The sequence below is a fragment of the Oncorhynchus mykiss genome, chromosome 1 (genome assembly GCF_057628025.1).
Source record: "Oncorhynchus mykiss isolate SJ-2025 chromosome 1, ASM5762802v1, whole genome shotgun sequence".
Classification (NCBI taxonomy): Eukaryota; Metazoa; Chordata; class Actinopteri; order Salmoniformes; family Salmonidae; genus Oncorhynchus; species Oncorhynchus mykiss.
In genome coordinates, this window is record NC_143022.1 from 52,443,870 (window position 1) to 52,470,742 (window position 26,873).

Here is a 26,873-nt window from a genome sequence, read left to right on the forward strand (position 1 = left end):
TACAAAAACAAGATCCCACAAGGTGGGAAAGGGCTGCCTAAATATGATCCCCAATCAGAGACAACGATAGACAGCTGCCTCTGATTGGGAACCATACCAGGCCAACATAGAAAATAAAAAACTAGACTCCCCACCCTAGTCACACCCTGACCTAACCAAACCCTGACCTAACCAAAATAGAGAAATAAAAGGATCTCTAAGGTCAGGGCGTGACAGTCTCCGACAGATGCTTTTGTTAGGTGTTTCCGAGAGAGTAGGTGTTCCTTGCAAACCCCCACATGTGATACATCGAAACAAGTATTTGAAAGAGAACACCATTGAGAACACCATTGGGTCCTTATCATCGCTTGTGCGTCTTAGCAAAGAAAGTTTCTACTCCTTTTAGAGTATTGTTCCTTGAGCATTTTAGCAAGGACCATTTTCCCTCCCTTTAGAGTATTTCTGGTCTTATAGGAAAATGGCCCTATCCTGTGCTATCTTAATGCAGCATTTGATCCAGCCTTTGTCCCTCTCACTGGTCTTGTCCCAACAGCTGTCTGGTGTTTGCTTGGTTCTATTCAAGCCCCTGTCTCCACAACAAACACAGACAAAAACAGTCTCCACAACACACACAGACAAAACAAGATGGATGCCCTGGCCTCTCAGACAGAAGTGCTTTAATCTTGGTCCTCTGCCATGGTGATGGCATGACAACAGGGAAACCGTCTGTAGTGTCCCGATCTTCCACGTCCTGTTCGTCTGTCGCCGAGCGTGAGGTCATGAAAATAGCCATGCACTTTCCATTCCCCTCCTGGTGAAGGGGCCAGAGTGGGAGACCCTTTGAAGCTTATTCAGGGCTTTACCACACAAAAGAATATTAATGTCGCTTTCGCCCCTTGTTCACAAAAGCCTATTCCTAGGCTGTGATCTACAGTTTCTTTTTCATTTCTGTGTGTGGGTGTGAGGGTGCGAGACCGAGGGGGAGCGTGGTTGCCATGGTTATATGCGCTCTTTTACTTTGTTTGATTGTTAGGGGTGTACTCACAAAAAAAGGAAAGAAAAAAAACTTCAATCATGTGTATTAAATGGCTTATTAATTTTCCACTCAATCTAATTTGTGCTTGCATTCTTGATAGACAACAGTTCTGTGCAGCTACAAAAGAACACCTCAAAGTTAAAGCACTTACAGTACACATAATTAAGATTATGCTTTTATCATGACCTGACAAGGTATAATTTGAGTTTTGAGTTGCATAGCAACAACTTGATGATACATAGCCATAATGATAGATGGCGCCTACGATCTGTGACTGACATCACCTCTCCTTACATAAATGACATACTATCTAATGGGATAAAGATACAAACTTTGATAGGTGAGGCAGATATACAATATTTAGATATGGGTGGCAGGTACAGTAGTCACTGCGTGGTGTATGTGACAAAACTTTTTTGTATTTTTATTTAATTTTTTTAGACTCTCTGAGCAGAAAGGAGCTTCTTTATAGACATTGTGACCACGGTTGTTATTTTCCTATTGTATGAATGGTTGATACAATGTGAATAAGATGTTCAAGAGCAGCTCAGCTGCATAGTGACATGGTTAGGCAAATGGAGCTTCAACCAGTCCATACAGCAGGGGTAGGCAACTAGATTCAGCCCCGGGCATATTTTTGTCGGAGTGAATGGTCGGGAGGCCGGAAAATAATTATAATCATTTGTAGACCACAACTAAGCCCAAAAAGAGATGGCAGTGAAGAATAACAATCATTTCATACCTTGATTACATTGAGGCACGATCACATAAACGTCCTCTCAATGTCAACTGTGTTTATTTTCAGCAAACTTAACATGCATAAAGTGTATAGTGTTCCTGAAAAAAGGGGGGGTCAAAATCAAAAGTAACAGTCAGTATCTGGTGTGGCCACCAGCTGCATTAAGTACTGCTGTGCATCTCCTCCTCATCGACTGCACCAGATTTGCCAGTTCTTGCTGTGAGATGTTACCCCACTCTTCCAACAAGGCACCGGCAAGTTCCCCAACATTTCTGGGGGGAATGGCCCTAGCCCTCACCCTCCGATCCAACAGGTCCAAGACGTGCTCAATGGGATTGAGATCCGTGCTCTTCGCTGGCCATGGCAGAACACTGACATTCCTGTCTTGCAGGAAATCATGCACAAAACAAGCAGTATGGCTGGTGGCATTGTCATGCTGGAGGGTCATGTCAGGATGAGCCTGCAGGAAGGGTACCACATGAGGGAGGAGGATGTCTGGAGGATGGAGGAGGAGGATGTTCCCTGTAACGCACAGCGTTGAGATTGCTTGCAATGACAACAAGCTCAGTTCCAATGATGCTGTTACACACCACCCAAGACCATGATGGACCACCTGCAAATTGATCCCGCTCCATAGTACAGACCTCAGTGTAACGCTCATTCGTTCGACAATAAACTTGAATCCAACCATCATCTCTGGTGAGAAAACCGCGACCCTTCAGTGAAGAGCACTTTTTGCCAGCCCTTTCTGGTCCAGCGTCGGTGGGTTTGTGCCCATAGTCGACGTTGTTGCCAGTGATGTCTGGTGAGGACCTGCCTTACAACATGCCTACAAGCCCTCAGTCCAGCCTCTCTCAACCTATTGAGGACAGTCTGAGCACTGATGGTGGGATTGTGCATTCCTGGTGTAACTCGGGAAGTTGTTGCCATCCTTTATCTGTCCCACAGGTGTGACGTTCGGATGTACCAATCCTGTGCAAGTGTTTTTACACGTGGTCTGCCACTGCAAGGATGATCAGCTGTCCGTCCTGTCTCCTTGTAGCACTGTCTTAGGCATCTCACATTACAGACATTGCAATTTATTACCCTGGCCACATCTGCAGTCCTCATGCCTCCTTGTAGCATGCCTAAGGCACGTTCACGCAGATGAGCAGGGACCCTAGGCATCTTTCTTTTAGTGTTTTTCAGAGTCAGTAGAAATGCCTCTTGTCCTAAGTAATCCAGCCACAGTGTCTGATTTAAAATATGCTTTACAGCGAAAGCACCACAAACAATTGTTAGGTCACCACTAACTCACAGAAAAACACAGCCATTTTTCCAGCCAAAGAGAGGAGTCACAAAAAGCACAAATAGAGGTAAAATTATTCACTAACCTTTGATGATCTTCATCAGATGACACTCATAGGACTTCATGTTATACAATACATGTATGTTTTGTTCGCTAAAGTGCATATTTACAGTGGGGAGAACAAGTATTTGATACACTGCCGATTTTGCAGGTTTTCCTACTTACAAAGCATGTAGAGGTCTGTAGTTTTTATCATAGGTACACGTCAACTGTGAGAGACGGAATCTAAAAAAACAAACACATTGTATTATTTTTAAGTAATTAATTAGCATTTTTTTGCATGACGTAAGTATTTGATACATCAGAATAGCAGAACTTAATATTTGGTACAGAAACCTTTGGGTTCGCGCCCAGGCTCTGTCGCAGCCGGCCGCGACCGGGAGGTCCGTGGGGTAACGCACAATTGGCCTAGCGTCAACCGGGTTAGGGAGGGTATGGCCGGTAGGGATATCCTTGTCTCATCGCGCACCAGCGACTCCTATGGCGGGCCGGGCGCAGTGCGCACTAACCAAGGTTGCCAGGTGCACAGTGTTTCCTCCGACACATTGGTGCGGCTGGCTTCCGGGTTGGATGCGCGCTGTGTTAAGAAGCAGTGTGGCTTGGTTGGGTTGTGTATCGGATTACGCATGACTTTCAACCTTCGTCTCTCCCGAACCCGTACGGAAGTTGTAGCGATGAGACAAGATAGTAGCTACTAAACAATTGGATACCACGAAAAAGGGGTAAAATTAAACATTTAAAAAAAGAGAGAGAGAGTTGAGACAGCAGGTCCGAGACAAGATAGCACAACCGGTGAACAGATCAAGGTTCGATAGCACAGGCAAAACAGCTGAAACTGCATCAGCAGCACGACAAGGAATCACATCCGATGAACAGGTCAGGGTTCCATAGCCACAGGCTTAACAGTAGAAACTGAATCAGCAGTACGACCAGGTGGACTGGGGACGTGGACAGCTAGTAGTCGTCAAGCCAGGTAGTCCTGAGGCATGGCCATAGGGCTCAGGTAATCTGGGAGAGGAGGGAGAGATGGGAGCATTAGATGGAGCATGCCTAAGATCACACAGGACAGACTGACCCTAGACCCTTGGCACGTAAACTATTGCAGCATAGTTACTGGACACTGAGACGGGGGGAGGTCGGCGGATACTGGGCCCATCCAAAGTTACACCCGGACAGTGCCAACCAGGCAGTATATAACCCCACCCACTTTGCCAATTACAGCCCCCACACCACTAATGGTATATCAACAGGCCACTAACTTACTACCCTGAGACAAGGCCGAGTATAGTCCAGGAAGATCTCCCCAACTACACAAGCCCAAGGACAGGAAGGATGGCTGAGCTCGAGCAAGCCATTGACTCAGCCCCCATAATAGGGTCAGAAATAAAGAATCTCAGTGGAGAGAGGGGAGCTGACCAAGCAGAGACAGCAAGGGTGGTTTGTCACTCCAGTGCCTTGCAGTTCACCTTTGCACCCCTGGGCCAGACTACACTCAAGAGATGAAGAAGTAATCAGTCTTCAGTAAAGACAGAGTTGAGACTCTGAGACTCTGAGACTCTTGAGTATGTGTCTCTCACATGGATCAGCAGAGCATTCCATAAAAATTGAGCTCTGTAGGAGAAAGCCCTGCCTCTAGCTGCTTGCTTAGAAATTCTAGGAACAACAAGAGGGCATGTGTCTGTACGGCAGGACCAAATCGACTAGATAGGTAGGAGCAAATCCATGTAATGCTTTGTAGGTTAGCAGTAAAACCTTGAAATCATCCCAAGCCTTAACAGGAAGCCAGTGTAATGAGGCTAGCACTGGAGTAATATGATCACGTTTTTGTGTTCTAGTCAAGAATCTTGCAGTCGTGTTAAGCGCTAGCTGAAATGTGTTTTGTGCCTTATATGGGTAGCCGGAGAGTAGAGCATTGCAGTAGGTTCCATGTGGCTCAGTTGGTAGAGCATGGCACTTGCAATGTCAGGGTTGTGGGTCGATTCCCACGGGGGACCAGTACATGTGGAAAAAGTATGAAAATGTATGCACTCTACTGTCAATTGCTCTGGATAATACCTTCTAATAAAATGTAAATCTAGTCTAACCTTGAAGTGACAAAAGCGTGGATTAGCATTTTTGCATTTTTTTTTGACAAAATGTTTCAGTATTTGAAATGTTACGAAGATGCAAAAAGGCTGCTCTTGAAATATTTCTGTATATGCTAGTCTATAATCTTGAACAATAAGACAATATTCTTCCACTTACTGTGGTCCGCACTCCGCAAGGCTGTGTATTTCTCTGTGTCCACGGGTCAGGAGTAGACAACAAGAGGCAGCCTCAGAGATCCATTTAGATAAAGGACAAAAGTCATCAGTACACAGGATCTATCTCGGTATTAATCCCAAACTTTGGGTCTAAGCCGGACTTGTCAATAAATAACTTTAGGCAAGTCAAGTCTTTGAGCATAAGTCAGAGTCCAAGAGTATTTTTTTTTAACACGAGTCAGGGTCAAGTCTCAAGTCTGCCTCTCACTTTGTAATGTATGAGTTATAATAAGGTTGTTCTTATGTTGTTGTTTTACAGGTGATGTACTTCAGCTCGTTGTTTCCCTACGTAGTGCTGATCTGTTTCCTGGTCAGGGCTCTGCTCCTCAAGGGATCCGTGGATGGGATCCGACACATGTTCACACCCAAGGTACAGTATCCTAACCCTAATGCTTACCCAAGGTACAGTACAGTGCAGGGGTTGGAACCGGTTCAGGGAACAGAACAGAAAACTGGAAAATAACAATATTTTCAGAGGAACAGAATCAGAACCGGGAACGAAAGTGATCTATACTGTTCCGGAACAAAACCGTTATTTTAAAAGCATGGGAACTGGTTAATAACATTATTTTACATTCCAGCATTTTTTTTCCAGTCTCACAAAACTCTGTCACTCAGAAACTTAAGCCCCTTTTCCATTGGCAATTTGAAGTCAAGCAAGGTTGGGCTGGCCTTGGTGGGCTAGCTCAAATTGTGTTTCCACTGCCCCCAGAAATTAGAAATGTTGCTAGGTTGCCAATATGTGACTGCAGCTGGCTTCGCTAATGTTGCTAGCTAAATTGGAAGATGTTGAATAATTGAATTAATCCTCACCATGCTGTAACTAACATTCCCCTATAGTACCAGCCAGACTCAGAGCAATGTATTTCGCTTGCTAACGTTAGCTAGCTAGCTAAACGGTTAGCGTCGTTGCTAGAATAACAGGCTAGCTAACTAAATTCCTACCTTGCTTGCCATGGCATTGGTTATTAGCTAGCTAATTAAGCAAACGAGACAACAGGTTTGATATGATGTAGCTAGCTAGCTTTCGATATGACTTGGCCAGCTAATATTCCTGCTAGCTAAACATAGATAGCTAGCTGGCTTGTTTCAACTCTGATTTGCTGGCTAACATTAGGTAGCTAGCATTCAAGGGCTAAATGTTCTCATAAACGTTTGTGTAGTGCAAAAATTTATGAAGGATCCAGCTATGGTGGTTATTATAATGGCGCCAGAGGGGATGGCTGCCGTTTTACGGGCTCCTAACCAACTGTGCTGTTTTGTTTTTTCGCATTGTTTGTAACTCATTTTGTACATAATATTTCTGCTACCATCTCTTATGACCGAAAAGAGCGTCTGGACAGCAGAACAGCGATTACTCACCTCGAACATTACAAATCTTTTTTGTTTAACCTTTCTAGCGCAGGCGTGCCGCTAGCAACCCACCTCGACAAAATCTGGTGAAATTGCAGGGAGCGAAATTCAAATTACAGAAATATAAATATTTAACATTCATGAAAATACAAGTGTTATACATCAAAATAAAGCTTAACTTCTTGTTAATCCAGCCGCTGTGTCAGATTTCAAACATGCTTTACGGCGAAAGCACACCATGCGATTATCTGAAGACAGCGCCCTGCATACAAAAGCATGGAGACATATTTCAACCAGGCAGGTGCGCCACAAAAGTCAGAAATAGCGATATAATAAATGCCTTACCTTTTAAGATCTTCTTCTGTTGGCACTCCAAAAGGTCCCAGCTACATCACAAATGGTCCTTTTGTTCGATAATGTCCTTCTTTATATCCCCAAAAACTCAGTTTAACTGGCTCACTTCATTCAATAATCCACCGGTTTCCTTCCTTCAAAATGCGTACAAAATGAATCCCAAGCGTTACCAATAAACTTATCCAAACAAGTCAAACAATGTTTAAAATCTAACCTAAGGTACCCTAATACGTAAATAAATTATATTGTTTGAGACGGAGAATCGTTATTGTCTTTACCGGAGATAAACAACAAAGAACGCACTCTCATCCACGAGCATGAAAACACTACAGCCAAAATGGGAGCCACTTAGAAAAACTACAAATTCTAGCAAATTTTTCCAAAAACAAGCCTGAAACTCTTTCTAAAGACTGTGACATCTAGTGGAAGCCCTATGAACTGCAATCTGGGAGGTTTTGGCCTCATAATAAACATGAAAGCCATTGGAAACAGTGGTAGGCTGAATTTTAATTTGCGAGGGATGGTTAGTCCTCTGTGTTTCACCTGCCATATCAGTTCTGTTATACTCACAGACATTATTTTAACAGTTTTAGGAACTTTAGAGTGTTTTCTATCCAAATTACATGCATACCCTAGCTTCTGTGCCTGAGTAAATGGCAATTTACTTTGGGCACGCTCTTCATCCGGACGTCAAAATACTGCCCCCTAGCCCAAAGAGGTTTTAATGAGCAAAGGATATAGTGCTTTGTCAAGACAAGGCCCACATCCACGTCAACAACATGAAGAAAAGACAGTGGAAAAGGGGGAGGAGGGTCGGGTGCCTTGTAAGAATTTGCAGACAAGTAGGTAAACCACCACTTCCAAACATGCAATCATGGGAAAACAAACTGGCCGATCTACGATTAAGACTATCTGACCAATGGGACATTAAAAACTGTAGTATCTTGTGTTTCACCGAGCCGTGACTGAACGACGACACATAATATAGAGCTGGCTGGCTTCTCCGTGCATCGGCAGGACAGAGCAGCTATGTCTGGTGTCAGAGGAAGGACCAAAAAAATGTCAGACTCCAGTCACCCAAGTTATAGACTATTCTCTCTGCTGCCTCACGGTAAGCGGTACCAGAGTGCCAAGTCTAGGACCAAAAGGTTCCTTAACAGATTCTACCCCCAAGCCATAAGACTGCTGAACAATTAATCAAATGGCCACCCGGACTATTTACATTGACCCCCCCCACCTCCCCCCTTTGTTTTTACACTGCTGCTACTCGCTTTTTATCATCTATGCATAGTCACTTTACAAATGACCTCGACTAACCTGTACCCCCGCACATTGACTCGGTACCGGTACCCCCTATATATAGCCCCGCCTTATCTCAGCTCACTGGTCACCATAGCAGCACCCACTCTTAGCATGCAGGTATATCCAGCAGCTATATCTCACTGGTCACCCCCAAAGCCAATTATTCCATTGGCCGCCTCTCCTTCCAGTTCTCTGCTGCCAATGACTGGAACGAACTGCAAAAATCACTGAAGCTGGAGACTCTTATATCCCTCACTAGCTTTAAGCACCAGCTGTCAGAGCAGCTCACAGATCACTGCACCTGTAAATAGCCCATCCAACTACCTCATCCCCATACTGTATTTATTTATCTTGCTCCTTTGCACCCCAGTATCTCTACTTGCACAATCATCTTCTGCACATCTACCATTCCAGTGTTTAATTGCTATATTGTAATTACTTCGCCACCATGGCCAATTTATTGCCCTACCTCCCTTAGCCTGCCTCATTTGCACATGCTGTATATAGACTTTTTGTACTGTATTATTGATTGTATGTTTGTTTATTCCATGTGTAACTCTGTGTTTTTGTATGTGTCGAACTGCTATGCTTTATCTTGGCCAGGTCGCAGTTGCAAATGAGAACTTGTTCTCAACTGGCCTACCTGGTTAAATAAAGGTGAAATACAAAAAGTTATTTTTATGTAATTTTATTGTGTTACTTTTAGATTTTATTTCATTTAGTAAATATTTTCTTAACTCTATTTCTTGATTTATTTGTGCCTTGTCTAACAACTGCAGTACTGCTTGTCCATGTGCTAGCTGCCAGCAACAAGCCCAGACGAGCTAGCTAAAGGTTGTGTCAGCATCGAGCAGTGATCAACTTGGTGGTTGCATGGTAATGGCATCACCAGCCCAAATTCTAATTGAGCTGGCACCAGTTGAGAAACTGGGCTGTGCTGGCCCGGGTTTCCCTCGATCCAGCTCGAATGTGAGATTTCCATTCGAGCCACCTTGAATTTGGCCCTAATTTTAAGTGCCTGTGGAAATGGGGCTTTATTCCAGTGTCTGCCTGCCAGCTGGAAATCTTTGCCAGTGTGTGTGTGCATGTGTAGGCTACCTGCCCATCCCCCTCTGAAGCACAGGCTACTGTACCCTGCTGACATTACAAGCGTGATTCAGAAATTGGGGAGGGAGATTTTTTTATGAGAGAAGAATAGATTAACTTTTTCAATTCTAGTTTAGGATACTATAGTTATCACATTTCACATTGGATTTATTAACTACAAAAAGTTCATTTTAATGCTGCTCTGCACACACAAGCTTGTTAGCTGACTAGCTAGCTCCGGTTCAACGTTAAAGCCAACTCTCGGAAGTTCAAAGATATTCAAAGTTCCTCCATAGGAGCCGCTCATTCGTATGCATAATTCTGTGGGACTAATTCAGATAATGCATGTCATAACAAGATGCCCAGCGCTTCAGGCCAAGCCCCTCCACCCTATCTCGCTCTCTCCCCACCCGCAAAATTTAAGTTGCATCTCACGCCCCGTACTTGTCTGTCCAATGCATCGACACAACTATAGCTTGTCCGCACCATAGCACGCTGCTCTATCTCAAAAATATTTTTTCTGTTCAGAACTAAACAATTGAAAATTATTTTGGTTCTAACCCCTGGTAGTCACCATAATGCTGCTCCTTGGTTATACCCAAGGTACAGTACCGTACAGTCAGCACAATTCTGCTTCACACAGCCAACATACTGCACTACACCCAGTCAAGGACCCAGACTTGTTTGATCCAATGCACTAGTTTTATCCAATGCATTTGTTTGATCCAGTTATGGATCAATGTTGCGTTGTTCACTTTACTGAAACAGGAAGGAAACCAAATTGACTGAAAATGTGGCAGAAATATATTTTTTTAATACTTTAGTCTTTGGCTACTCAGTTGCCGTGGACCAATAGCAATTGGAATCATTTCATTTGGTTGCTTGGCGCTCCCTGCTTTATGTAACATCCACGACGGCGTGTTCCATTCATTTCACAACAAAGTCTCATGTGTCTGCTGATTCTCACACAGCTGACATCTTTCTACTTCAAATGCCTTTGCTGTGTCTCCTGTACGCACGGAGAAAGACATCAAAAGCAGGGCTCATTGTGTGTTGTGTAGTGTGTGCCTTCTAACTGGGTTAAGCCTTCCACCACACACATATACTGTTGTCTATTTGAGAGCAGTAGCATGCTGGATATGTTCTCCTTGTTGGGTCCTTGTTTGATCTTCTCCAGTTTTGACAAATGGAGGTAACTCTCAATCATGATTCACATGTCGACTGATCTGCTCCACTGGTCCAAACAATTGCTTGTCCATTATTAGAAGTTTAACAAAGACTATTGTACAGTAAATGACATAGTGTTGTCCTAAAGAGTCAAACATTGGTCAAATGAATCCACATCGAGGAGAGATGTGTCTGGAACTATAGTTTATCTTCCTTTAGCACCTCCCCTAAATGCAGTGGTGTAAAGTACTTCAGTAAAGAATATCTGTACATTACTTTTGTCTGAGTGTTGTAGTGTGCTCCTGGCTTTCCGTAAATAAAAAAAACAATAATATGGCTCCATCTGGTTTGCTTATTATAAGGATTTTGAAATGATTTGTACTTTAACTTTTGATACTTAAGTATATTTTAGAACCAAACACTTTTAGACTTTTACTCAGGTAGTATTTTACTGGGCGACTTTCACTTTATTTGAATCCTATTAAGTTTCTATTAGTATGACAATTTGGGTACTTTTTCCACCACTGTCTAACTGTGCATTTCCTTTCCAGTTGGAGATCATGCTGGAGGCCAAAGTGTGGCGCGAAGCGGCCACACAGGTCTTCTTCGCCCTGGGCCTGGGCTTCGGAGGGGTCATAGCCTTCTCCAGCTACAACAAACGGGATAACAACTGTCACTTCGACGCAGTGCTGGTCTCCTTCATCAACTTCTTCACCTCTGTGTTGGCCACCCTGGTGGTATTCGCCGTGCTTGGCTTCAAGGCCAACATCATGAACGCCAAGTGTGTTGCACTGTGAGTAGTATACTATAAGCCACTCACTTTTAGAACTGTAGCCTAATTCCCCAACTGTAGCCTAATCCCCCAAATCGTAACTTTTGGTGATTATACTGTAGGCCAATATGCCTGTGACTTGAAGTTAAGCAGATGCTTTTATCGATCGTACTTTTCATAGAGACACACAGTATATTCAATGCAATGTATGTGGCCAATACTTGAATCATGCTGTAACCACTGAGCCACGTGACAAGGCCGCTATTAGCGTGGTCTTGTATGATAGAGTATCCATTTGGATCTGGTCTTATATTATGTTCAATCTCTCAGGAACACAAAGAAGATAGTTGCTTTGCTAGGGAATGAGGTCAGCCACGACCTGATCCCCCACCACATCAACTTCAGCGCTACTGTGAGTGCTGAGGACTACCAACAGCTGACGGAGATCCTCAGAGGGGTGACGGAGAAGGATTACCCGCGCCTGGGCCTGGACTCCTGCAGCATCGAGGAAGAGCTCAACAAGGTGAGGGTCCTTTGTCTTCCGACAGCTACATCATTCTACTGCAACGAGTTGCTCGGTGCAGACGGCCGTCACAACATCTGACATAAGGCAATGGGTGAGGGGGCTTGTAGAATGTAGAACGGTAATATTGTGTCTTTTCGCATCTTTCATGATCATTAACAGTCACTTTTAGGGTCATTGAAGAAAACACATAAACAGTCATAAAAACTGGTGTCAGACATGGTATCATCACAACAACTGACTTTTGCACCGTCATGTCACAAACCAGGATTAACTACGCCCAGAGCCATATATTTAGAGAGGTGGGCCAAAATGTTGAATGGACGCCATGTTTGCGCCTGTGAGCTTTCCATTCATCCATACATGATGAGAATTTGGAATCTTGTACATAGCATTGTTTAAAATTGAGAAAATTCTGTGAACTGCTATTATAGCCCATGGGTACCTAACATGGCTGGCCTGGAATGTAGTGTAATGTAAATGCATCACGATACCAGAAAAAAAACATAGTTAAATTGTTGCCAGCAGCACAGTTACAGTCACTAACACTCTAGATAATATGAAAACAGCCTAACCAGCTCTGCTAGAGTGAGTAAAATAGTCAGAGTGAGGTGTTCTCTCATTTGTGTCTGGAAGTAGCTAGCAAACTAGTCAACTGTAGCCAGTTAGCTTGGGTGCTTGACTGCCGTTGTGAGGTCAGAAACCCTTCTACTCGGCCAGAGCATCCAGTGTGCACTCTACAGTGCCTTGCGAAAGTATTCGGCCCCCTTGAACTTTGCGTCCTTTTGCCACATTTCAGGCTTCAAATATAAAGATATAAAACTGTATTTTTTTGTGAAGAATCAAGAATTTCCCAAGCTTTAAACATCCCAAGGAGCACTGTGCAAGCGATAATATTGAAATGGAAGGAGTATCAGACCACTGCAAATCTACCAAGACCTGGCCGTCCCTCTAAACTTTCAGCTCATACAAGGAGAAGACTGATCAGAGATGCAGCCAAGAGGCCCATGATCACTCTGGATGAACTGCAGAGATCTACAGCTGAGGTGGGAGACTCTGTCCATAGGACAACAATCAGTCGTATATTGCACAAATCTGGCCTTTATGAAAGAGTGGCAAGAAGAAAGCCATTTCTTAAAGATATCCATAAAAAGTGTCGTTTAAAGTTTGCCACAAGCCACCTGGGAGACACACCAAACATGTGGAAGAAGGTGCTCTGGTCAGATGAAACCAAAATTGAACATTTTGGCAACAATGCAAAACGTTATGTTTGGTGTAAAAGCAACACAGCTCATCACCGTGAACACACCATCCCCACTGTCAAACATGGTGGTGGCAGCATCATGGTTTGGGCCTGCTTTTCTTCAGCAGGGACAGGGAAGATGGTTAAAATTGATGGTAAGATGGATGGAGCCAAATACAGGACCATTCTGGAAGAAAACCTGATGGAGTCTGCAAAAGACCTGAGACTGGGACGGAGATTTGTCTTCCAACAAGACAATGATCCAAAACATAAAGCAAAATCTACAATGGAATGGTTCAAAAATAAACATATCCAGGTGTTAGAATGGCCAAGTCAAAGTCCAGACCTGAATCCAATCGAGAATCTGTGGAAAGAACTGAAAACTGCTGTTCACAAATGCTCTCCATCCAACCTCACTGAGCTCGAGCTGTTTTGCAAGGAGGAATGGGAAAACATTTCAGTCTCTCGATGTGCAAAACTGATAGAGACATACCCCAAGCGACTTACAGCTGTAATCGCAGCAAAAGGTGGCGCTACAAAGTATTAACTTAAGGGGGCTGAATAATTTTGCACGCCCAATTTTTCAGTTTTTGATTTGTTAAAAAAGTTTGAAATATCCAATAAATGTCGTTCCACTTCATGATTGTGTCCCACTTGTTGTTGATTCTTCACAAAAAAATACAGTTTTATATCTTTATATTTGAAGCCTGAAATGTGGCAAAAGGTCGCAAAGTTCAAGGGGGCCGAATACTTTCGCAAGGCACTGTAAGTGCGAAACGCTCTGAATTTACAAAACGACCCAAAGCACACTCTGACACACTGGAGGCAATTTACGAACACACCCTAAATATATGGCTCTGGCTACGCCTATCCAATGAACATTCTTTGTGTCATAACAGTGCAATGTAAACTGTTACTGAATACTATTTTCCACAGACTGCGGTAGACTTGCCTCTAGATGTTGTCTACACACGTCAAGATTTGTCATTCCAATCATGTGAAACCTTAGGGCAAATAGTCTTACTAGAAGTGGATATTACTGACTAATTTACATAAAACCTTCTTCTTCCCTGTCCTTCTCCTCCCTGTCCTCCGCCTCCTCAGGCAGTGCAAGGTACAGGCCTGGCCTTCATCGCCTTCACAGAGGCCATGACCCACTTCCCTGCATCTCCCTTCTGGTCCGTCATGTTTTTCCTCATGCTGGTTAACCTGGGCATGGGCAGCATGTTTGGTACCATCGAGGGCATCATCACACCTTTGGTCGACACCTTCAAAGTCCGCAAGGAGTTCCTCACAGGTCAGTCCTAAGACGTGATGGAGGAATATATAGGTCATTATATCTCAATTCACCTTTCTGCGATTCCTCTTAGCTTATCTCTTTGTTTCCTTCTCAATCGTATTGGAGAAGGTCCCTATCGTACCTTCTTCCTCGATGCGTTGTAAAGGAGGACATAAAGGAGAGAAGATACAAGGAATTGAGGAAAAATAAAAGACAGAAAGCCTATGTGTCAGTGTGTGGTAGACCTTTTTCCACAATGTATCCTCAGCTGAACTATACTGATGTGTATTTTCTATAGTAACAGGTCAATTAAGTATTACCTATGTGTATGAGCTATTATGGCTCTTTGCTTTAATGCCTTTGGCTCAATAATGATTGCATAATACAAATCCAATGCACAGTAGATGTGTGGCACCAAAGAGAATTTCATAATTAGCGCAACCACATGTTGATCAATATTGTGCATGAATTCTGTTAATGAGGATGGGTCATTCTTGAATTGGGCTAAATTATAGGTGGGCTATGTACAGGTGCAGTAATCTGTGAGCTGCTCTGACAGTTGGTGTTTAAAGCTAGTGAGGGAGATAAGTGTTTCCAGTTTCAGAGATTTTTGTAGTTCGTTCCAGTCATTGGCAGCAGAGAACTGGAAGGATAGGCGGCCAAAGAAAGAATTGGTTTTGGGGGTGACCAGAGAGATATACCTGCTGCAGCGCGTGCTACAGGTGGGTGATGCTATGGTGACCAGCGAGCTGAGATAAGGGGGGACTTTACCTAGCAGGGTCTTGTAGATGACATGGAGCCAGTGGGTTTGGCGACAAGTATGAAGCGAGGGCCAGCCAACGAGAGCATACAGGTCGCAATGTAGCTAGACTCTTACCCATATAAATGGATGAACACTTCAACCTCTCTGTCATGGATGCCATGGTTGCCCTTAGTTTGAAGATGTAATCTGGAGACAGATGTTTTATTCAACATCCTTCTGTGTTCTCTTTTTGACTCCCTGTGCATTTTCAATCATACTCTGCTTCCACCGGCATTCCACTGATTTCAAAACTCGGTCAACTTCTTCTATGACAACAACATTGTTGATCGCCATTTCTTCCCCATCACTGTCATCAAAAGACTATACAATGTCTGGTTCAAGGACAAATGTTGACCTAAATCAGGGATTTCCTCATTATCTGAAACATTTTCAGAGTCAGAGAGAGTCAGCATGGCATGATCGTGCTCCAGAAAGTAGTCCATCACAACGTTTTCCCACTGATCTTTGTCGATGGCGCCTGATAAATTCAGGGCAGTAATGTTGAGAGCAATAGCAACACTTTTGCAGTTCTTCATGTCTTTCCAAAAAGCTGCGGTAAAAATGATTATTTACACACACTGAGCAGCTCATGTTATAGACACAAGCATTCCACATGGCAGACCAATCCAAACTCATCTCTCGTCCAGCCCACCCAATATCGCAGCCAAACATGGCTTGCGGGAAGGTTCCTGTATTTTTCCATGGCCAAACCAACTAGGCTCGTAATTTAACAATTGTATTTGCATTTACAGATGGCAAACAATTGTTTGTTATTAAGGAACTTGAAAGTTCATGTTCCAGAAGGCTTTTCTGACAATTTTTTTTATAAAAAAAAATAATAATTTATAAATAAATAAATAAAAAGTTTACGAATATAAGTGCCTCTCCTGTGAAGTAGTGACTTGCGACATACGCCTAGCTTCCTGAAACAGGTCACATATGTAAGTCCTTAATATTGCAAAACATCTAGTTGCATGCATTGTAGGAACTACTTGAGGATAGAAAATTGTCCCGCTGGTAATGTGTAGAGGTGTAGTGACATGTTTTCGGTGTTTCGAGATATCTTTCTATTATTTGGAATGCTAGAAAACAAAGAAGGCTATTCAAATACCTTCTTCTTTTTTTACCAGTATAATGTGTCCCTTGGTTTTATGTCATTTGGTGTTACCACCTTGAAAATCACTGATTACGAAGGTGTACAAGGATCCAGTGGCAAGCTGTTATTGAGGGAGGGGGTCTCTATTAAAGAAAAATATTAGCTAATCACACCCTTTTAATATGTCATACATTTGAGGATTTTTCTTTTATAATTTGGTGTGTCTAAATCCAAAGTGTCACTTGGTGTTAGAACATTTTAATGAAGGGAAATAACATTGTGAGTAAAAAAAGTGTGATTACCTTAGATTTGAGCATTTGTGGCCTCCATTTCAGAAAATCCACATTTCCCTCAAATGTATCATCGGTGGTGTTAGTACTCCTTGTGGTAGCATATTGTTATTATCATGGTACACATTTAATTAAGCTGCCATATTAGTTGATTTAGAAAGGGAAAATCAAATCAAATCTTTTTTTTCCAAAATGCCATGCCCAAATGCCACCATAAATCAAGCACCACCCGGATGGCATTTATCCCCCTTGTCCCTTTTTACTAATGTCCGTGTATTCTCCCTCTTGTAACAGTGGGTGTCTGTCTGCTAGCCTTCTTCATCGGCCTGCTGTTCGTCCAACGATCTGGGAACTACTGGGTGGCCATGTTTGATGACTACTCTGCCACACTGCCCCTGCTCATAGTGGTCATCCTGGAGAATGTGGCTGTTGCTTGGGTCTACGGGACTGACAAGTATGTATATGTCAAATGATATACAGAATGTCAGTAATCTGTGGTTTTCTTGACTATAATTCCAAATTCGAAGCTGTCCATCCAAATGCAATGACAAATATTCTTTAAATTCAGTATTCAGAATGAGTTAACCATGAATAGTGAATGAACAACACTTGACTTAAATATTACCTGCTATGACCTCTGGTATCCTGTACAGGTACTGTATGTTAAACATAATTGCCAAACTCAACACAGTCTAAAGTGTGTACCATTATGTATCCTCACCTTCTGTGGGATCCTTTCCCTGCTTCTCCCCTGTTCCTCCGCCCAGGTTCTTTGAGGACCTGAAGGACATGCTGGGCTTCACTCCATTTCGGTTCTACTACTACATGTGGAAGTACGTGACCCCCCTGCTGCTCATCCTTCTGCTGGGCTCCAGTGTGATCCAGCTGGGAATGACCCCACCCAGCTACAGTGCCTGGCTAGAGGACATGGTGAGGTGTCTGTGGTCTCAATTAATGGGATACACAGGCTTTTGTTATACTCCAGCACCAAAACAACAATTCAACTACACATCAAGATATTTTTTCTCTTTTTCTATAGTCTTATATTGCTTCCTGTACTTGCCTTCTTTCCTTTATCCACACTCATTTTAAAATACCTAGACCTGGATGGTTACGTGATAGCCCTCTGCCAAATTAGCTTCACCAATCCTCTTGGATTATGAGATCAGCACAGATTTGAGGAGTGGACGTTACACTTAAAACTGATTTAAGATGCAACCTATTGTCACATGGGCCCAACATGGTTTTAGTGTCAGTATCCGTTTCTGGCCAGTGAGAAGTAATATATAATAGTAACTTCTTGCTCTCCTTCCCCCATGTGAATGAGGCCAGTGAGGAGTCTCTGAGCTATAATGATACACACTAGTAGTATCAATAGTAATACTATACAGTTCTAACCTCTCAATCCTTCCCTGTCTCTCCTAGGCCAGTGAGAAGTCCCTTAAATATCCCCCTTGGGGCCTGGCGGTCTGCATCTCCCTGGTGGTGATGGCCATCATGCCCGTGCCCGTGGTCTTCTTCCTCCGCTACTTCAACATCATCGACGAGAACGCTGGCGTGGTGTCCACCATCTCCTACAAAAAGGGCTGCATCATCAAGGAGAGCGTCAGACCCGAGGAGGACGATGATGCCAGCCTCATCCACGCCAAGTCGCCCGGCAGCGAAGCGCCATCTCCCATGCCTGGCAACAGCATCTACCGTAAGCAGAGTGGAGGGGTCCCCGATGCCGCACCCAACGGCCGCTACGGCATCGGCTACCTGATGGCTGACATGCCAGACATGCCCGAGTCAGACTTATAGAGCGACTTGTAGGGCGATGTCTATGGTCCTCCCACCCTACTGGCTGGCCAACCAATCGCTCTTCATTGTGTTTAGTCATGGGAATCATCATCTGCATATTTTTATTTGTAGTGTTTCAGTATATTCTTTGTAGTTATCGTAGCTGCTCCCCTTCATGTTTTCCTCGTCCCCTTTTGCCGTGAAAACGATTAAAAAGATGTGTCCACTGTACATATTATCTCCTTTTGTCTTCCCCACCCAGTTGCTCCTTGGCTCAGTCCCAAATATACCCTCTCTAGCTCCCAGTCCTGGAGACCTTGTTGACCCCCTAGTGGACAGAACAGGACAGTATTGGTGTAAGCAATAAGGTGGAATCAAACTCCACCAAGGCTACTAATAGTGCTAGGCAGGATAGGTGTGAATTCAATTCTGTAAATTCAGTAAGTAAACTCAAATGAAAATGGTCTTTATTGCTTCTCTATGAAAACAACAATGAATTTGAATTTCTGTCTACTGTCTGAATTGATTGAATTGAAATGGACTTACCCCAAACCTGATTCTAGGCTCTGCCAGGGAAAGTCAACAAGGGTCATAGGCTATGTATGGACCAGTGAGGGTTCCATTTGGGACTGGAGCTTCTGTCCACAGTATGTCCCACCCCCACCCCCACCCCCCCACTGGCTGTGTACATTATGACTTCACCACTGGCCCAGAGTACTGAGATTAGTAGCAGTGTAGGTGTTTTGGATGACATACTTGTTGACAATGATGCTATGCTGACCACATTTCCTTGATGTAAGTACAATATAGTGCAAACAGCGAAAGGATGGCATTGAAACTGAACCCCCCCCCCCCCCCCCCCATGATTGATCTAAAATAAAATGTGTGCCTAAATAACTTCTGATGACTGGGGCGGCAGGTAGTCTAGTGGTTAGAGTGTTGGACTAGTAACCGAAAGGTTGGAAGGTCAAATCCTGAGCTGACACTGTTAACCCACTGTTCCTAGGCAGTCATTGAAAATAAGAATTTGTTCTTAACTGACTTGCCTAGTAAAATAAATATGTTTATAGAATACATGGTGAACATTGTATATTTAAGGTATTCTGTAAATATAATATAGAAATATTATAAATATATTTATCTGAATAGTTTGGATATCAGAACACCTTGTTTTTTGGTAAGAAGTGCTACAAATCCTTAACTCTGGTCTCTTTTTTTGTTTACTGATGTGCTGTCGGTCTATGTAAAGAGTTTGACTCCTCTTGATAACTTGTAAATACTTTTTTCCATGAAATGGCTTCAAAACACAATCTATTTTTTTCTCTTTCGAGATTAAAGATCAAACTTGGTCCATGCTTGGCACTGATGTCTATGTAGTTCAGTGTTGTCCTCATCTAACCGTTTGTCTGTCAGGGAAATGTCAACCATGAGTGAGATCAAACAACAGATACAGACACGCTCATATTATATTGAGTTAAGGCTACATCAATAGGCTACATCAACAGGCAGCCTATTTAACTGTGTTACACTGCTCTCTAGTGTGCATAAGGTAAACGTCTTTAGATCTTTTTAAGGCCTTATTGGAGTCATGGGGTAACTGCATACATGGAATGTCTCTGGAAGTGGGCGTATCAACAGAAGTGGAAGGATTAACCAAATTGGGTGTTTGGAAAGCGAATCAGCTAATGGGCAGATTTGTTTTGCCACTCAAGACTGTATTGCGTGGCTGCTGTTTTTCTAACTTTCCGAATGTGTTCTTGGTCGGAATCAGCAGAGGTGACAGTAAAGAATTTCAGTTAGGCTAACGTTTTTGCCATTCACTTTGAGCTGTGTCATTGGTGTAGCTACCTAAATTATTTGGTTTTTTTTGTATTGTCATCTAAGATTAATGTGGCTATAATCTGCCAAACTAACATTAGCTAACCTTTTAAAATTAGCTATCATCACTGAGAGCGACTGTTAACTAACGTTATCAACTCATCTAGCTAACTTAGTAAACCATTGTTTGACAGCATGTCACAGTTTTGAAAGCTGCTGATGGCCGCATGGTTTTATCCCAGTGCTAATTGTATCATTGCCCCTTCTGCCAGCCCTCTATTATCAAGCCACAAGACTATGGCAGTTTGTGGGCACACATTTAGTGGTGGGAAGTTGACTCCAAAATAATCGATTCCTCGACCCCTTGCCCGTCGACTCCCATTTCTGGGTGTCAAGTTCCGATTCTGCTTGGAATCGACTCTAAAGATTCAGTATTTTATTTTTTGCATGGGAGGAAACTATTTTCTATAGTATACTTCAAGAACACAAACTCTCACATATTTTTATGTAGCCAGAAAGCTGCCAAAAGTTTGGACATATGTATTGTTAGGATCGTAAGAAAAGCCATGATTGAAACATGAAACTTAACCGTTAAATTACATCTGTAAACGTACAAACCCAATGTTACAACTATGAATTAACATTTACACGTTAACCTTTCTAGCGCAGGTATTCCGCTAGTGGAACACCTCAACAAATATTTATTTGAAATATGTAACTTTCACACATTAACAAGTCCAATACAGCAAATGAAAGATAAACTTATTATTAATCTACCCATCGTGTCCGATTTAAAAAATGCTTTACAGCGAAAGTATGATTATTTTAGACCACCGCCAAGTAAAAAAAAACTGCAATTTTTCCAGCCAAAGATAAGATTTTTCCAGCCAAAAAATATAGATAATTAATCACTAACCTTTGATGATCTTCATCAGATGACACTCATAGGACATCATGTTACACAATACATGTATGTTTTGTTCGATAATGTGCATATTTATATCCAAAAATCTCAGTTTACATTGGCAATTTATGTGCAGTAATGTTTTGATTCCAAAACATCCAGTGATTTTTACTCATAAACATTGATAAAATATACAAGTGTTATTCACAGAATTAAAGATAGACTTCTCCTTAATGCAACCGCTGTGTCAGATTTCCCAAAAACTTTACAGAAAAAGCATCATCTGAGAACGGCGCTCAGAGCCCAATTCAGCCAGAGAAATATCCGCCATTTTGGGAGTCAACAGAAGTTAGAATTAACACTATAAATATTCACTTACCTTTGATGATCTTCATCAGAAGGCACTCCCAGGAATCACAGTTCGACAATAAATGACTGATTTGTTCCATAAAGTCCATAATTTATGTCCAAATAGCCACTTGTTGTTAGCGTGTTCAGCCCTGTAATCCATCTTCATGAGACGCGAGCACTTCGTCCAGACAAAACTCAAAAGGTTCCGTTACAGGTCGTAGAAACAAGTCAAATTATGTATGGAATCAATCTTTAGGATGTTTTTAACATAAAACATCAATAATGTTCCAACCGGAGAATTCCTATGTCTGTAGAAAAGCATTGGAACGAGAGCTAACTCTGTCGGGAGCGCGCGTCACAAGCATGAAACACTCTGCCAGACCACTGACTCAAACAGGTCTCATGAGCCCCTCCTTTATAGTAGAATCCTCATTCAAGTTTCTAAAGACGGTTGACATCTACTGGAAGCTGTAGGAAGTGCAACTTGACTCCATAGACGCTGTGTATTCGGTGGGCCAAGCTTTGAAAAACTACAAACCTCAGATTTCCCACTTCCTGTTTGCATTTTTCTCAGGTTTTCGCTTGCCATATGAGTTATGTTATACTCACAGACATCATTCAAACAGTTTTAGAAACTTCAGAGTGTTTTCTATCCTATACTAATAATAATATACATATATTAGCATGTGGGACAGAGTAGGAGGCAGTTCACTCTTGGCACCTTATTCATCCAAAAGTGAAAATGCTGCCCCCTATCCCAAAAAGGTTAAATTCTTACTTTACGTCCCCCTTTACTCAGTTACTGATGTTTTTTATACATGTAAACTTTTGTCAGGAATGTGGTATCTGCAAAGGATATGAACCGAACATAGCTAGTCGAAGTTAGCTAGTCAGTCAAGCAACGCTTCTTCTTCTATGGTATATTGGTGATCACACAATATAATTCCCCCCAAAAACGGAACTACGAAAAAATAATTTAAAAAAATAATAAAGAAAATAAAACAGATCTGATTCCTACACAGTCTCAAGAGGAACCTGGGAGGGTGGGTCTTCTGGCGCCAGTCCCCCTTGCAAATCTTCAGATGTAAAATCCCAAAAACATTTCTGCCGCAGCCACAATAATGTCCAGTTTCTTTGACTTCTTTGAGACTTGTGCTGTACAGTTTAACTGTGGCAATGAATGCAACAAAATCCACCTTTTTAACACACAAGGTATATTTTGTCTGGCAGCAAACATTTGCTACAGGCTGTGGTGTATCCACTACCATATATTCACTAGCATCACTTGTTTTCTCAATTATTTGAAATTGCCTTCGAATAGGCGATTCAATAGGCCTCACTAACCTTTGCCACCTCAATTTCCTTCACCCTTACAGAGCACTCCAGGAACTCGGGATAATGATCCACACCACAATTGCAACACCGTCGTCCTTCTACACGCCGTTCTTCAGTATACTCTGTTCGCCTCCACACACTTGAAACATGGCCAAATCCTTTGAAATTCTTACATTGCAGTGGTTTGGGGATGAACGCTCTTACAGTGTATCTTACAAATCCGAGCTTCACATGCGTAGGTATTTGCTCTTTATCAAAAAACAACAGAACCGACAGACTTTCTTATTTTTCTCCATTCACCCAGCGGTTCAGATGCGAGCACCAACCACACCAGTAATTCTCTTCAGGTATTCAACCTGAACACCCATCGTCACGGGTGCTCTACTCCAAAGTTCAAACATAACTTCTGTTGTCCGGATTCTTTTGAGGCCTTCTGCAATCTTCCTATGAGAAATACAATTAACCAAAATAAGACCCCTCTTGATCACTCTGACAGACTCCACTTTTCCAAGCGCATACTTGACCATTTTCAACACCTTAAATGGGTTTCCCCACATATACAACCTTTCTCAACAAACGCATCCCAACAAGAAGCGATTCATTATCATTTACACATGTATCCTCCACTCCAATTTTAGACAATTTCCTCTTTCTTCCAGTTTATGATACTATTGTCCATTCAGAACATTCGTCTTCACCAAATTTACCCGAAGCACTGCTTAATTCGAACTCGGCATCCACTTCCGCCATCTTACTCCTTCCAAACGCACTCCCCCTTCAATAAAGCAACTCTAGCCGAGTGTCACGCCCTGGCCTTAGTTATCTTTGTTTTCTTTATTATTTAGGTTAGGTCAGGGTGTGACATGGGGGTTTTATGTGTTTTGTCTTGTCTAGGGGTTTGTATGTTTATGGGGCTGTTTCCTGTCTAGGTAAATTGTATGTCTATGGTTGCCTAGATTGGTTCTCAATTAGAGGCAGCTGTCTATCGTTGTCTCTGATTGGGAACCATATTTAGGCAGCCATATTCTTTGGGTATTTTGTGGGTGATTGTTTCCTGTGTCAGTGTTTGTGCCACACGGGACTGTTTTCGGTTAGTTCACGGTTATTGGTTTTTGTATTTGTGTTCATGTTTAGTTTTTCTCATTAAAAACCATGGACACCTACCACGCTGCATATTGGTCCGATCCTTGTTTCACCTCTTCAGAGGAAGAGGAGGAAATCTGCCGTGACACCAAGAAGTTAGTTGCTTTGCAGCTTCCGGTTTCATTTCCAAAATAAAAGTCCAAGCTTGTTTTTGAACGGCATTCGATAACTACGTTATACCAGTCAGTAGATTACGTAGTATAGGCTTGGGCCTTCAGCAAATGACTTGTGTGAAAATTATACTATAAAGACACAAAAGAGCCTTGTCTATAATAACTGCCTGAGCTGTAAAATAGAAAGTAAATATGATTTAGGCCTATTCCACTATCTAAATATGCCATGCTGGCCTCCCAAGTGGTGCAGTGGTGCATCGCAGTGCTTGAGGTGTCACTACAGACCCGTGTTTGATCCCAGGCTGTGTCACAACTGCCATGACCAGGAGTCTCATAGAGCGGTGCACAATTGGCCCAGCGTCGTCTGAGTTAGGTGAGGGTCTGGCCAGGGGGGCTTTACTTGGCTCATCGCACTCTAGCGACTCCTTGTGGCGGGCCTGGTGCCGGCTGACAGCGGTCGTCAGTTGAACGGTGTTTCCTCCGGCACATTGGTGCAGCCGGCTTCCGGGTTAAGCTGGCGGATGTTAAGAAGTGCGGTTCGGTGGGTCATGTTTCGGAGGCTGCATGACTGGACCTTCGACTCTCCCGAGCCTGTTTGGGAGTTGCAGCGATGAGACAAGATCGAAATTGGGGAGAAAAAGGGGGTAAAATAATAATGAATAATAATATGCCATGCTGTTGTGTGTTATTTAATTGCAATATAATTGCATAATTTATTTTTATAGCCGCATGGGGCTACTGTGGTGATCATGTAACCTAATAAATCATACTTTTTCAATATTTGGGAGCACGGACTATAGGCCTTATTAGGCATTTTGACTGTTGTATTTGCAAATTCCACTCTATGTTGGCTTGTTATAATCATTTGCACAACACCATCACGCAGAGACTATAAACTTCTCAATAAGTGAGACAAAACAAAATATTGATTAAGGCGATAACCTATCCTGAGCGCAATAGCCAAGGGGTCCCAAGTGGACGACTATCTATATTTTCCCTATTAGTCACTGCAAACTAGTTTGTTTAAAATGTATTTAGAGGCCTGTGAGCTAGGGTCTCATTTTAAGGGGAGGTCTATACTAAAAACAGTTATAAAACACAAATAGAGTTCTAAAAGTATTCCGCAAGACATCAGTACCCAAAATGAAAATGCCTACAAGTTTTCTTTTTTTGGGGGGGGGGTAGGCCTACAGCAAATTAAACATTGAATTAAAAAGTTAAAGTTATAGGCTAAAGAACTTTTGAATATACACATGGATTTCAATAAACAAATGGATAAGACTGTTCTATTCTCTTTGATTTAGTTCCTGTTGCAACTCAGACAAATGACTGAATGGATGACACATTGCTTGACTGACTGAACTCAATGAAGGATGAATTAAATGTTCAAATATGTTGGAATGAGTTTGAATGCTCTGCACTTTATTTGGCTAGTAGGTAAATATGCCTACATTGGGGTATAATGACACTATGGCTGCATGCCTCCAGAAGGGCATCTTCTGAGGCTGAGGGGTGCTTTTCTGTGCATGGAGATCACAAGCTCTTCAACTTGGCAGCATTGTCAGGGAATAGCCTATATGGAGACTACCTAGGTCCTCCCCTTATTGTAAATTGTGGGAATCCGCTTATGCCAGACTTAGCCTACATTTAACCTCTCCCTTGTTCATTTCAAAGTCCATATGTTCATGCCCCGATTCATATAAATCATGTCAAATTATTTAAAATTCATGTTAAACCCTCCTACAGAATAGGCTTTGGCAAGATTTTGAGTGATGAAATACATTTCAAAATATTCTAGAAAAAAATATACAGTGCCTTGCGAAAGTATTCGTCCCCCTTGAACTTTGCGACCTTTTGCCACATTTCAGGCTTCAAACATAAAGATATACAACTGTATTTTTTTGTGAAGAATCAACAACAAGTGGGACACAATCATGAAGTGGAACGACATTTATTGGATATTTCAAACTTTTTTAACAAATCAAAAACTGAAAAATTGGGCGTGCAAAATTATTCAGCCCCTTTACTTTCAGTGCAGCAAACTCTCTCCAGAAGTTCAGTGAGGATCTCTGAATGATCCAGTGTTGACCTAAATGACTAATGATGATAAATACAATCCACCTGTGTGTAATCAAGTCTCCGTATAAATGCACCTGCACTGTGATAGTCTCAGAGGTCCGTTAAAAGCGCAGAGAGCATCATGAAGAACAAGGAACACACCAGGCAGGTCCGAGATACTGTTGTGAAGAAGTTTAAAGCCGGATTTGGATACAAAAATATTTCCCAAGCTTTAAACATCCCAAGGAGCACTTTGCAAGCGATAATATTGAAATGGAAGGAGTATCAGACCACTGCAAATCTACCAAGACCTGGCCGTCCCTCTAAATTTTCAGCTCATACAAGGAGAAGACTGATCAGAGATGCAGCCAAGAGGCCCATGATCACTCTGGATGAACTGCAGAGATCTACAGCTGAGGTGGGAGACTCTGTCCATAGGACAACAATCAGTCGTATATTGCACAAATCTGGCCTTTATGGAAGAAAGCCATTTCTTAAAGATATCCATAAAAAGTGTTGTTTAAAGTTTGCCACAAGCCACCTGGGAGACACACCAAACATATGGAAGAAGGTGCTCTGGTCAGATGAAACCAAAATTGAACTTTTTGGCAACAATGCAAAACGTTATGTTTGGCGTAAAAGCAACACAGCTGAACACACCATCCCCACTGTCAAACATGGCGGTGGCAGCATCATGGTT

The 26,873-nt window shown here is 42.5% G+C and overlaps 1 protein-coding gene across 1 annotated transcript in view; it reads left to right on the forward strand.

Moving 5' to 3' along the window:
- LOC110524453 (sodium-dependent neutral amino acid transporter B(0)AT2) overlaps positions 1 to 24,022 on the forward strand; it is a 56,116-nt gene extending 32,094 nt beyond the window's left edge. Inside the window, exons 6-12 of the mRNA XM_021604100.3 lie at positions 5,665 to 5,775; positions 11,219 to 11,460; positions 11,770 to 11,962; positions 14,310 to 14,502; positions 16,967 to 17,126; positions 17,440 to 17,602; positions 18,098 to 24,022. Of these exons, the coding sequence (XP_021459775.3) occupies positions 5,665 to 5,775; positions 11,219 to 11,460; positions 11,770 to 11,962; positions 14,310 to 14,502; positions 16,967 to 17,126; positions 17,440 to 17,602; positions 18,098 to 18,472 (1,437 nt within the window). The 3' untranslated portion in view covers positions 18,473 to 24,022. The remainder of the gene's footprint in view (positions 1 to 5,664; positions 5,776 to 11,218; positions 11,461 to 11,769; positions 11,963 to 14,309; positions 14,503 to 16,966; positions 17,127 to 17,439; positions 17,603 to 18,097) is intronic.
- The last annotated feature ends 2,851 nt before the right edge of the window (positions 24,023 to 26,873 follow it).